The sequence below is a fragment of the Phocoena sinus genome, chromosome 4, assembly GCF_008692025.1.
Source record: "Phocoena sinus isolate mPhoSin1 chromosome 4, mPhoSin1.pri, whole genome shotgun sequence".
In the NCBI taxonomy this organism is placed as follows: Eukaryota; Metazoa; Chordata; class Mammalia; order Artiodactyla; family Phocoenidae; genus Phocoena; species Phocoena sinus.
In genome coordinates, this window is record NC_045766.1 from 37,156,133 (window position 1) to 37,169,665 (window position 13,533).

General features: G+C 42.6%; 1 protein-coding gene across 5 annotated transcripts in view; it reads right to left on the reverse strand.

Annotated features, from left to right (window-relative positions):
* Positions 1-11,951, reverse strand: part of VEPH1 (ventricular zone expressed PH domain containing 1) — a 216,775-nt gene extending 204,824 nt beyond the window's left edge. For 2 of the 5 annotated variants that reach the window (XM_032631407.1, XM_032631411.1), the window contains exons 1-2: positions 11,617-11,797; positions 3,671-3,965 (exon numbers count right to left, since the gene is read on the reverse strand). In XM_032631407.1, coding sequence (XP_032487298.1) covers positions 3,671-3,808 — 138 coding nt within the window. In that variant the 5' untranslated portion in view covers positions 3,809-3,965; positions 11,617-11,797. Of the gene's footprint in view, positions 1-3,232; positions 3,302-3,670; positions 3,966-7,755; positions 7,843-11,616; positions 11,798-11,821 lie in introns of those variants that run through there. The other 3 variants (XM_032631409.1, XM_032631408.1, XM_032631410.1) reach the window with 3 other exon arrangements.
* Positions 11,952-13,533: the final 1,582 nt, after the last annotated feature.

The following is a 13,533-nucleotide window of genomic DNA, read 5'->3' on the forward strand; positions in this document are numbered from 1 at the left end:
CAATCTCCAGGAGGTAGGGCTAAAATGTGATTATAATAGAAGAGGAGGACACCTAATCAGTAATAATATTCCTTGTCTAGAGAAAGACTGGGTAAATAGAGTCGGGGAGAATAGCATGGAACACACAATAATTCTGACAGACGTTATACTTTTCATTATAAATCACTAAGTCACCATTATGTTTCATACTTCTGATAGCATGATTTAAATACCATTTCTCATGTACTGACAAAATTGAGTTTCCAGACCAGAGACTGGTGTAAACTATCCCTGCTACAGGCCCTTCTTTGTCACAGAAAAACATAAGGATATTCAGCTGGGAAGAGAAGCCAGAGGTGAGACCTGATACCTATCTGCACATGTTTAAAGTTCTTCTTGTAGGAACAGAGGTTAGATTCTCTTGATTGTTGAGGGCAGAGAATAGAACAAAGAATAGTAGAAAGAAAATACATAGACTGCGATTTTATTAGGCCAAAAGGAGGAACACACTAACAATTTGAACTTCCAACAGTGAGACAGCTATCTCTTTGACAGTTAGGATTCTTTGTTCACAAGCAGCAGGAAAAGTTTGGATAACTGTAGCAAAATAAACAAACAAATAAAATAATTAAAAGATATGAGGTGGCTTGCAGATTTGAAGGGAAATTTGTAGTATCTAGCCTTAGAAAGACAATGACTGAGGCAGCTATAGTCACAGAGGGACAGGAAGCAAGGACTGTTTCTTTGGGACACCATCATCATGATAGCTCACCCTTTGCTGATTTCTTTTCTAGAATTACTGGGAAAGAAAATCTGATTGGCATAGCTTGGGTCAGGTGTCCCCACTCCTGCCTTCCCCCCTCCCTGTCAAAGGCAAAGTAGAAAACCTTGACTCAAGGCCCCATCAAGGAAGGCTTCAGGCAATGGGAAGGGGCAATTTACCAAAGGAAAATGGTGGAGCAGGAAAAAAATATCAGAAACGTACTATGTCCCCATCATTGCAAAAACAGAAGGAGAGGCCACCTATTTGTCGAGAATCCTAAAGAAGGGATTTCTGTGCTGTAAGGAAGTTGGACAAGACAGTTTAGAAGGTCCTTCCAGTTCTATGTCTCTAAAGAGGAATTGAGAAGTCGAATTGATTACTGAGATCCAGGGTCATTAGGAAAGGCCTAAGAAGGAATATTTATCTGATCTTGGTTATAAGGGAAGGATGGGATGCAGTTAACAGGGAAGTAACCATAGAGTAGGCATGGTCGTTCAGGGGACTGATCACTGGCATTGGTCATTGAATGTCATGGGTATTGAGGCATCATGGAAACACTTTGAACAATGGAGAGACATGTAATAAAAGCTGGCTTAGGAAATTTAAGCTGGTAACTGTTAGTAGATTGAACTAGAGAAAGGCAAGGCCAAAGGCAGGGAGATCAATTAGTTTGAGAGCCTAAGCCAAGGTGATAGCAGCAGGAAGGGAAGGGAAGCAGCAGATGAGAGCCATTTCTCATGCAGTGCCTACAGAATTTACAGGAAAAGGTGAGAGTGAGAGAAAGAGGTCAAGAATGACTCCAGGTTTCAAACCTGGAGATCTAGGAAAAGGGTAGTATAACTGGAAGAAAGGTGACAACTGCTAATTTAGATATATTGAATCTGAGGTGGTGGATATCAATTAGTACGAGCTTGAAATTCAGCGAGAGATATGAAGGCTGAAAACATAGATCCTGGATTCCCCCATGTAGAGACTGCACTTGAGGATATATGAATAGATGACTTTCTATAAGAAAAGTATAATGCAAAAGGGCAATTAAGTCCTTTTAGAAAGAGGCAACCACTAAGAACTAGAACCACTAGAAATCTTTTCAGGAATAATGAAACTTGAACTGGCTTTTAAAGAAGGGGAGCTGGGAAGGAATGCGAAACAGGAACATGTTTATAACTAGGATTGATCAGCAAATTTCAAAACTGTATCGATCAACATGATCCCTGCATTTAAAAATTGGAATGATCTGCATGATTTCCTCTAAAAAAAATTATTCTTTTTATTCTGCCACCTATCTACTCTGTGCCATGGTTACAGATAGAGAATGGAAGAAATGGGATGTGACAGAAATTAGTAGATGCAGATCTCAAGAGAACTACTAGCTCTCCAGACCTACTAGTCTCGTGGGATGCTAAGTGGAGGGCTTAAAGTATGGACAGTGCTCTTGATGACAAAGGACATGCCAGCCTTAATGGTTAAAAGTGGGGACACATAATAGAACTCACCAGTCCTGAAATTCTGAATTTGACATCTGTGAGACAAAGCAATTGATGAAGAAACAGAAGAAATCACTGACACTAGTGACCTCTAGTGGAAATAGGCTTCAGGGAAATATAGATACAGATACCTAGATATACATACACATATTTTCCATTAGATTAGATAAAATCAGTAGCACATTCAGCCAGTTTATTTCCAGAGGAGTATGAAGGAAGGGACTGCTGGAAATAGCACACAAATCCTACCCAGAAAGCGGAAATGTACCAGGAATACTTTGTTTTCTGAGTCAGACTAAGTTGATTAATTTTCTGGACACATAATTGCTGTCAAAAACATTACCTGAGAGAAAAATAGTGTTTGGGCAGTGACTTCACTTGTCACTGGGCGGACTTGGCACGTTAATGGCAGCCAACAAGAGAACGTGCTGACAGATTTGAGGAGGAAGCAGCACTGGTTGCTATGCCTTTTAAGCATCTTTTCATTATGACATGGAAGAAAGCTGTTATCCCTGAAATATGTACATATTTGCTATTCAGTATTTTATGGCTGGAGTCCTGTCTCTTTCCTTTGCCTGGTGGGTGTTTGTGCCAAGTGTTGGCAAAAACACTGTTGAGCTGGGAGGATGGGAAGGGATAATTGGTGGCCTTGGCCTTTGAAATGGGACCAACCTGCAAGCACAGTCAAGAAGGTCAACATCCGACCACGCCAGGCACTCCACACGCGCTCTCTTTCAGAAGTGCTTTCAGGATATATAATTTTGACACTGAGGAAAAGCGAAGGAATGGGAGGGTTGATGGAGATTTTAAGTTTGTCTAATCATACCGGGGGCTAATAACGGGTGAGTTGAATTTAAATGGGTGGGGGGGGGTGTAGAAAAAGGAGCAAAGGAAAGGTTCAAAAAATAGAGATTATACAGAAGCAAACAGAATCAGCGTGATTAAGCCCTGGGCAACTGTCACTTCTGGCAGCAGAGAGATAGCTGTCCTGGTCTCGTATTACCTGTGTGGCAGGAGGTGTCACCTTGCCTTCTTTCATTATTTAACCCCCATCTCAGGCGCTGCTTTGTTTACTGATGCTCTTGGGCAGCTCGGTGGGTCTGCTTTCCCCCAGATTTGCTCCCTCTCCTCTCCATGTCATTTCAAGGATGTAGAAACAACCTTTAGACAGCCTTTTGTGAGAATTCCACTCAGGTCTGCCATTTCCAGAGTTCTGGTCTCTGTGAATGGGCAAAAGGTGGTCTGGGTGCTCCCCAAGTCAAAGACTTCCCTGGTATTATTTCTCAGATGCCAGCTAAACCACAGAGAAGGGCTAAGAGAGACCAACATGAGTGGTCCTTCCTCTTTCCTCTGCAAAGATCTTTTTCCCCAGGATATGTACAGTCATTTAGCTCCGGAATAGGTCATTTCAGGGGTCTAGTCTAAGAACGAGTTTACTTACTGAAGATGAGCTAATGATTTTAATTTGCTCCAAGGCTTCTGTCAGGCTGTCTTCAATCTCAGAGTCATCTAAGGAGAAGAGGTCGCCGGCTCGTGAAAGATCTTTTTGTCCCAAGACCAGTCTGAAGAGTTGATGCATGCTGAGGGGTCTGATAATCAATGGACTATCGGCAGGCCCAGGACCACGTGTCTCAGTCACCAGAGGTTAGTGAGACAAAAACATGTAGCAGGACATAGACTTCGTATTCCTTGAAAGGTCATTTTTCTCCAGACTTTGAGGTCTTCTTTGACACGCTCTGCAAGAGAAACAAATGACACAAGATAGCCTTTAGTAGGATGGCATGAGCTCAGAATGTGAACTTGGTGCCCAGAAGAGAGAGAGGAAAACAAAGACATTTGGAAATATGCATGGAATCACAGATTCTGGCTTGATGATCTTCAAAAGAACTCTTTCCTTATTTTGTCTCAAAAAGTCCTGTCAAAAATGATTATATTTCTCCAGAATTTAATTTGAGCCTCAAAAAGCAGCTTAAATCCCCTACTTTTCTCCTTTCTATATCCTTTCTATATCCTGTCCTTCTCTCCCTGCCACAAGGAAACAAGTGGACCAGCAACAAATATGCCCAATACTTGCCAGATTTTCCCCAAACAGATTCCCATGGGAACCAAACAGAAAAGGGCAATGAAAGGAAGATAGAACACAGGAAACACCTTTTAGACCCACTGCCTGTTTCCTGGACGTGGAAACCAATGCTTAACTTACCTCCTTGGCTGGGCTTCTTTGCTGTATTGACAACAGGAGCTTCCTGAACCTCAGTCCAGAAGGTGCCCTATTCTTATGTACTCTCTAAACAAATGGCTATGAAATAAAGAACTCTGCCTGGGAATATGAGACCAGATAAATCTCTATAGAACGTGAGCGTGAACTTGAACACAGAGCTTGAAGGTGAGAACGTTGCAATGAAGGCTAAAGAGGAAGGGTTTTAGGATCGGGCAATCCTCCCTCTATTCCCAAAGTTGAAATAATAAAGTCCCATTGTAGTTCTTACTTAATTAACAGCCCACAGAGAGTAAGGCAATGGTACCAATTAAATAACTGATTATTCTCATCAGCTCCTTTCTGGGCCTAATAAAACCATAGACCATTTGCACTGGTAGAGACCTTAGCAATCATTTCATAACCAGGGAGGTTTAAGACTTCTTCGAGGCCTCACAGTAGCTGTGGCAGTGCTCTTCTCCTGATCTCAGGCCAGTGGGTTCCCCCCAAGTTTACGTTAGAGTGGAGTCACCTCATACATACAGGTAGCTTACAAATGCAGCCACTTGTTCCAAGAGTGAGAGCTGAGAGTGATTTATGTAACATAAGCGATTCTGCCCAGCATTTCAGTCTGAATGTGTTCCCCAGAATGAGTGTGAAAAGGGAAAGTCTGCTGCTCCCTTGGGTGTCCCCCCGTGAGCTATCACTGTGGCAGCACCTCTCTGTGCTGAAAGCACTTTTAAAGTTTAAAGATACATACTCTCCATACAACATGCTCTCTAAACACAAGCCAAATCCCTCATCAGGCACCTAACTGAAGAAGCTATCTGTAGTATTCCAAATGGTGCAATTTACAGGCCATTGAAGAGATTTCAAGGGTAGTGTTGCCTACATGCAACTTTTGCACTACCTACCAGCTTTAGAAAAATGACACCCAATACTTACATATGCTTGTCTATATGCCAGATCCTGGATGCTTTGTAAACATTAACTCATTTAATCCTCATAACAACTGTATGAGGCTATTTCATTCCTATTTTACAGGTGAGGAACACAAGGCATTAAATAACTTGTCTAAGCCACACAGCTAGTAGATTAGAGAGCTGGGATTTGGACCCAGAGACTCCAGTGCTGGGCTCCCAGTCGATAACTGCTGTGGACCGATGATGACACGTAAGGCTCCACGTGAAGCTACCATTGGGAGTAGAAACCCCATTAGTAACATTTGAGGATGAAGATATGGGTAGGGTCATAAAGCAAGAAGATGAATTCCTCTTGCCTCCTACACTGACCCTGCATCCTTGTCCATCTACACCCTGGGATTTAGGCCAACCAGAGAGCAGGAGAGTCACAAGGAAGAGAGGCTTAGAGGATGAGAAAAGAACGAGAGGGGTGGGGAAGGTTTCAGGGGATGGGGAGAGAGGAGAGTGAGGATCCTACAAAGGACCTTTGCATCCTGGCAAATGTGGAGGGGTGAATTACAATATCTATAAGAAAAATTAGGGCAGTGTTTTCCTGAATTTTCCCCCGCTCCCCTCGCCCTCCCCCACCCAGGTATTTGCAATGACAGAGTCTCCGTGAAATAATATTCAGGAAAATAAGGTATTGGATGGAAATTACTTCACCTCGACCAGTCAGCTTGTTGGTCACTATCAGGCACTTCTGGAAGCAGACTGAGCTGCCCCAGACATAGCAGAGCTTCTCAAGCTGGAACTCGAGAAGGAGCAGAAATACGTGCTGGGGGAGAGGAGCACCCACAGGGTTCTCCTGGGCTCCTTCTTTTCTTTTCACACTTGCAGTGACACCTGGGGTGGAGTCCCACGCTCATGCTTCCAACTGCAGCTGTTACTCTTGTGTGTCCACCATGTGCAACACTGTTATTCAACACATAGCCATACATGAAAACTTTCACACATCCAGGGGTGGAGGAGGGAGAGAGGAGACTTGGACCAAACATTCTACATTACAAAGATGACCCAGAGAAAAGTCGCCGAGGTACTACAAAAGGAAGTTTGGGGAAGTACGAGGGAGAGAGAGATCTCTCCTAGGGCAAGATGACAAGGAATGGGTCTGTGGAGGAAATGGTGTTTAGCCAGAACTTTCAGGTTTCATTCAGTGCACGTGTGCTGAGTACATACTAAGCCACCTGCTTGTCTGGGGCCCCAGATTCAAGTTCCAGCCCAGCCGGTCAGTGGTCATGGGGCCTTTGGTTCATGCTCTGCCCTTCCCCAAGCCTCAGTTTTCTCATCTGCAAAACGTGTGTAAGGCACACCTCATCTACCTCATCAGGTTGTTTTGAAGATCAAAGCAGATAACACACAAAAGAGCACTTTGTAAAATAATGACACCACCAGCTGATGTTTAGTGGGTGTTTACCATGTGTCAGGCACTACTCTTGAGAGTTTCCCACATAACAAGTCACTGAATTCTCACAACAATTCCACGCGATGAGAAACTGATGTCCAGAGAGGAAAACAAGCAGTCCAGGGGGACCTGGAGAGTAAGTTGCAGAGTCAGGATTGAAAGCACTTGGTCTCCCAGGACAAAGCCCCTCTCAGGACTGTGTGTAGGTACATACATGACTGTGCATGGTAATTATTGAGCGCCTCCCTTCCATCTGTCCTCATTTAAAGAGCACCCTGCATCCTTATCCAGTCCTCCCTTTCCTGGATAAGAATCAACAGGGCATGTTATTTATTTTTCAGCAGCTCCGGTCAATGTTTTGCTCAGGTGTCTGGCTTCTCTTGCTGCTCTGTTTGCAACAGCCCAGAAGGTTAGAGCCAGATCAAATTTTACCTCATCTTCTGAGAAACTTCGTACTCTTATGAATGTCATAGTCCTGTGGCCTATATGTAGGTGTACATATGCATCCACCGTACACACACAAGCACGTGTATGTACACACACTAGGATACTTCCTATGTACCAAGTTCTTCACTAGACACTTTCGTCTCAGTTCTCCCATCAACCCTGCAGGTAGATATGATTACCAAAGAGGAAACAGGACTGGTGAGGTTAAACATCATGCCCCAGGTTACACACAGAGCCAAGATTCACATCCAAGTAGGTCAGCCTCCAAATCTTCTACTTTCTATGTTACAAAAACTGCCTTATAAAATTCCTTTTCATCCCCGCCTTTGGCCCTCCTAATTTCATTCCCTAATCTGACGCCCAGGTTCTCATTATTCAGTCTACATTTTTTAAGCAGATGTTGACTGACAAGTCGGGTTTCTGTATGGAGAAACAGACACCCCAAAAAGAGAAATTATTCTGAACCATGCGCAACACATTTCGGGGAGTCCCAGCTGTCCCCCACAAACGCGCTTTACCTGCGTGCTACTCCTCAAAGGCGCACTTGCTGCTACTCAACGGTCTATTTTGAGACTGGGTGGGAGACTCGGGCAGCGGACTCCAAGGGCACAGGGAGTGGAATCTACTCAGCTCAGTGAACCTGAAGTTGTTCATTGCGGTGCCGGGTTCAAGAATTCTAGGAATGCCACTGGCAGCTCTGGAGCTGGTCAGGTGACAGGCTGCGCCTCACCCAGTGGAGAGTTACCTCTGAGTGAAACGCTCTGTTTCCTGGGGTGAAACAGAAAGCCTGCTCCAGTAAAGTGGAGTTGTTTTTAACAGCGAAAACAAAACTGCCTGTGTTCATGAAAATCTATACTTTCCCTGAGAAGAATGGAGGGGAAAAAAAAAAAAAGCCACCCAGATAACACGGTTTCAATAGGAACTCAAGCAGGTGAATGGGACGGCTATCGAAGCCATTTCTCAACATCCACCCCCCTCCCCTCCCCGGAAGGGAGGAGAATTGCAGCTTAATTAACACTTCCCTCCCCCTCGACATTTCACATACAGAGTGTGAAACACTGAGAGTTTGTTCAGGAAGAGTCACAGCTCCTAAAGAAGTCATCCTTTTGCTTTGCCTCTAGATCAACATTGTTGAAAGTTTCAGGATGCAGGAAGTTGCTAATAAACAGAACAAACTCACTCAACAAAGATGCATACCCTGTTTTTTCCCTCTTTATTTGCTGGGAGATTCTTGGATCAGACTTAGATTGGTACTTTAAATATTGCAGCAATACTCAGAGAAAATGTTGATACTGCTTCATCTGTTGATACTGCAGAGGAGAAAAAGGTACCGAAACCCTTCCTTACTGTTTCAAAAGTTAGTGACACATCTTTAAATCATGTTTTAAACTATATTATTCTCTACCCCTAGCTTGTCTGTTCCTATAGTAGGTCTGCTCGTCCCATGGAGTCACCTATCTGCTGACAAAGTGCACAAAAAGCTGTGCTGCAGATAAAATCATCTGCATGATCACCAAGATGTGAACACTGCAGGCGTCTCCCCAGTGGTGCTACCCCATAAAGGTGGGTGCTCAGGGTGGCCACACACCTGCCACTGAACCAGGTCATATGCTTCAGGAGAATAACCTCTTAAATCTTCCTAAACACTTGGTGATCAATCTATTTTTATGCCATCCACATGAGGAGGACTGTCCCCTTAAAGAGTTTACTTTATAAAAATAGAGAACCTAGTCATCCGTGAGAAGGTGTATTCTCTCACTGATAATTTTCTGATACAGTAGCTGTATTCTATTTCCTTTTATTGGAATAGACTATATTTCTTTAGTCTTCCCTCTTCTTCATCCTCTATTCATCATTCACGGTACTTATCACTAGTTTTTATTCAATTTCTTTCATTTTTAAATGAGCTTAGGGTCCAGAATTGGACAGAGTATGGGGACCCAGTAAGAAGAGCAGAGTGGTAAGTGCGGGGGGACGTGGACACATCTGGGCTCAGCTCTGCCGTTACCTGCAGTATAAACCTGGGCAGATTAATCAACCTCCCTGAGCCTCAGGTTCCTTATTTACACCTGAGGATGGTGATGTGGGTTGTTGGGAGGTTTCAAGAGATTATGTAAAGCATTTCACACAGATCTGGCGAATAGCAACCACACGAAGAGTGACAGCAATCATATCCTTAATAATATCATTATTCTTGTAGGTCATTCTCCTGTCTATATGTCCCCATGCCATACCCTGTAAATGCTAACGATGACTGTACTGCTACCTGACATTGAATTCACAGCGTTAAAGATGCCTAGGTCTTTCCCATTTGTGTCATATTTATATCCTAGTTGTACTCTCCCCCAGTCTTAAATCTGGGCAGTTCATACGCTATCTTGTATGTGTCCCTGTTGATTTCTTGGCAAACTTGCTTTGTTCTCTTGGAGAGACAGCTTTACTGTGATGCTGTCCCCACCATGGCCAAACAGTAACAGTGAATTTTTTCACAGAGCGGATATGGACTGAAATACAATGTATCTCAGACTTTTTGTGGCCAGGTAATCCAAATACCTGAGCTTTCTACTTAAGTGTCACGCTCACTCCCATGTTTATTAGGAAGGAGGGAGGGTATTATACCCTCCAGGGCACCAGAGGGAAAAGTTCTTTATGACTTTTCAAGGTGACCTACGCTGAATGGGGGCTAATAAGACATTGCTGGTTTACTCTATTATGCATCAGTAGATTCTGCTAAATGAAAACACACTTGAACCAGAGGACGTACTCGCCCAGCTATTGGGATACCACTTTTGGGGGGATTTCAATAAACATAACTGTCTCAGGAAGCCAAGTTATTCTGAAGAAATGAGCCTCTAGCTTCCAACCCCAGGTTAGGGTATTCTCTGGTTTCTTCACTTCAGACAATTCTAGAATAGCAATATTTATTTACATTATGCTTTGGACAACACTTCTGTGCATCCAAAAATTCTCATTTTATTCACCTGTGTTTAAAATACCCAGTGACTAACTTAGACCCATTTGGGTTCTAGAAACTTTCAATAAAGTTCTCAGATTTTCCCTTGAAAGAAAGGATTAAAGATCCTTTTCAAGGAGCATCTTTTTCACACAGTGTGAAAGAACTACAGGCGTTCCCATGGGAATGGGCCGCATACATTTCAGCCCTTCCCACAAGATGTCTATTGTTCCCTGGGCGTCTCTTGGCTCCCTCTGCTGTGACATGTTGCTACACTTCACTCCTACTGAAAGCCTTTGAGGCTGGGTTATTCCAAATGATGCTAAAGGACTCAACCCTTGGTGTTTTTGCTAGAACTCATACAGTCTAAGTTTGTAGCAGCCTTGTGATCATAGGCGCATACAAAAAATAGGTTTGGTGACCTGTTTAGGCAAGAGCTCAAAAAATTCTGCTTAATTTTGAAAGTGTATTGCAACTTATGAGAACACAAATAGATAGGAAACATTTCATCAGGAATGAAGGAAACATCTAGCAAACTTTCTAAACCAAGAATTTGTGACCTGTCATAATGATTTCAAGGTGTATCAATTTTCATTTGTAAATTTGGACTTCACAAGACACGTTTGCTCTGGAATTGATACAAATCTCACCAAAAAAATTTTAATTCCAATTTTCTGGGTTTGCTTTTCCAGAGAACATATCCAGAGTTGCAAATTACAAGGAAAATTCAATGTTAAATGTATCTTTATTTACATTTAAATTTCATATATTAAACAACTGCATGACCAATTCAAATAATGCCCTAAGTATTTTCTTTAAATTGAAAACATATATAAATGTCATGGAATTCAGCAGTTGAGTACTATAGCAATTTAAATATGTATTTGAAAAACAAAAAAGTGGCTAGATTCAGTTATGATTTGTAAGGTATCTGAAACATCAAGGGAAAAAAATGACAGCAACAACAAACAATAATGGTGACTGTCCTACCCAGTGATTGTAATGATGCCTCTGAATTTTCTTTGAAAATGATAGGCAGAGCCAGTTTCTTTGCTGGTTGCAAAATGTTTCTTGAGGTAAACAAAAGTATGGAATAGAAATGAGCCTAGACTATTATGGAGTAAAACAAAAATGCACATTCTGTGAATCTAGAAGCACAGTTTTCTGCTCCAGAGGCCTAGAGACATGTTTTAATAACCCACAGAGAGGTTGCTTTTTTTTTTTATCATAATAACTGAAAAGCACGCGTACATGGCTAGACACACAGCTCCCAAATGCACTTTATCTGCATAATCAGCCACAGCCGCTGGAAGTTTCTCTGCCCCAGTCCCGAAGCCCACTCCTTGCCCCAGTACCGCTTCTGACGTTTACTTTAATTAGCTTTTGTTTTTGCTGAACAAAAGGACAGGAAAGAAGACAGCCATACCTCTTAGCACAGGAAACTCTGGCCATCATAGGAAATAGATGGAAAAATGCTTGATCTTTAGAGCAATTCGGCAGGAACCCACGACCATGCTCAGAAGCAGCCCAGTCGCCCCTGCCTGGTTCTGTCCTGTCGGCAGGCAGCAGCCGTGTTTTCCTGAGCTGCTTGTCAAGCCTGAGGTACACTTGATTCCCTCCCCTGGACTCACCATGCTGAATCGAGCAAATGAGTAACTTCTCCTCCCTCTTTCAAACTTCTGCTTAGTGCTAACAACTGGCACAAAGCTTCACTTATTTCTGCAGTAGATTTACGGAAGCCTCTCGGAGCAGATCCGTAGATTGAAAAGAATTAGATTTGCCTAACAACCAGTAATTTAGGTGCTGTTAATGAATAGCTCACTCTAAGGAATCAAGGAACTTTAGGTTAATATCAGATGTGGGGCCTTTTATCAGGCAGGCATCAGTGAAAAGGTCTGGGGAGGGATGGAGGGAGGAATGTAGTGGAATGAGATAGTATTTAAGCCAAATATGATAGAAGAAAAATACCACAAGAGAAGGAAAATAACTAGTCTCAATGAGCAAACAATCTAACTATATTAGTATTGCTAGTGAAACCCTGAACAACTGAATGAAGCATCTAGTAGCACTAGAGATCTTTCCAAGCCAGCACTGTCCCTTCTTGTGCCCATCCAAATTTCTAATTCACTTCCTCTTACTATCCAAATATGGAACTCCTCTTCTCAGGGCTAATACACTGAGGATCCCTTACAAGCAGTCCTACATATCCTTACATCTCTCTCTCTCCTTTAAGGAGAGTGCTCTTCAAACCTCTAATGCATAAATTAATTGGTGGTACCCAGTGGATTGTTGTATCTGGAGGCACTTCTCTCCCCTTATGTACATGACATGGGCTTTCTACACTTATTGATCTGAGATTTTGCCTGCACACAAAGCAATGGAATATTTCTGAGCCTCTTCTAACTAGAGCTTTCAGTCAAATGAAGTATGTGAGTGTGGTGGGGTAGTGTGGTGGGGAGAATAAGATGTAAGTTGTACAACTGTACAAGTTGCACAGATATCAATGTTTCCATGCCATTGGCAATCATGCTACCACGTAAATAAATTGCTGGCTCAGTTAAAAGGCATTCTCATGGGATGAAGAGGACTTTCTTCTGTGTTTACTGCCCAACATCCACTCATCCTACTTCTGGTAAAAACTATACCCAAATTTTCCTTGGAAATGATGTCCTTTAGATAGAGTTGATTTACATAAACAGGTTGGATCTTAGCCAATCAGAGAATTGGATTCTCCTAACCATAGTGATTAATTTAGGGGAGGTGTATGACCCCTTCCAGCCCAATGAAAGTCACGATAAAGATGATTGTTTGGCTTTGGGGGGACAGAGTCTTTCCTGCTAGACTTGATGATGTGATATAAGGTCTGGTTGCTCTTGCCACCAAAAAACAAATCTTGTGACTTTGTTTAAGCTCTTAAACCAGCTGCTTCTGATATTGGCAAGATCCACCCTTCACTGTAAGCCTTTATAGCTTAAGTGATTTTAGGTTGGGTTTTCTACCATTTGTTTTGAAAAAGTTTTACGGGACAGAATCAGCTGAAGACAGGTTTGTGGATGGGCTCTCCTGGGTCCCCACAGGGCAGCTCCTTGCAAAGGAAGTGGACAACCACCTCTGTCAAACGGGCCTCTTCAGTGACAACCACAGGCTTCCACAGACAACAGTTAGAGACAGGAAAGGCCTACAAGGAATGTAGTCATTCAGTGTACTTGAAACTGGGACATTCCAAATTAATTCTTTTTAAACAATTATATGTTAACTTCCCCAAATATTTCCACTTTAACCACCTAAACTTGTTTGGTGGATCCTAGTCACGTACTATGTGACCTTAATAAACCTAATCATG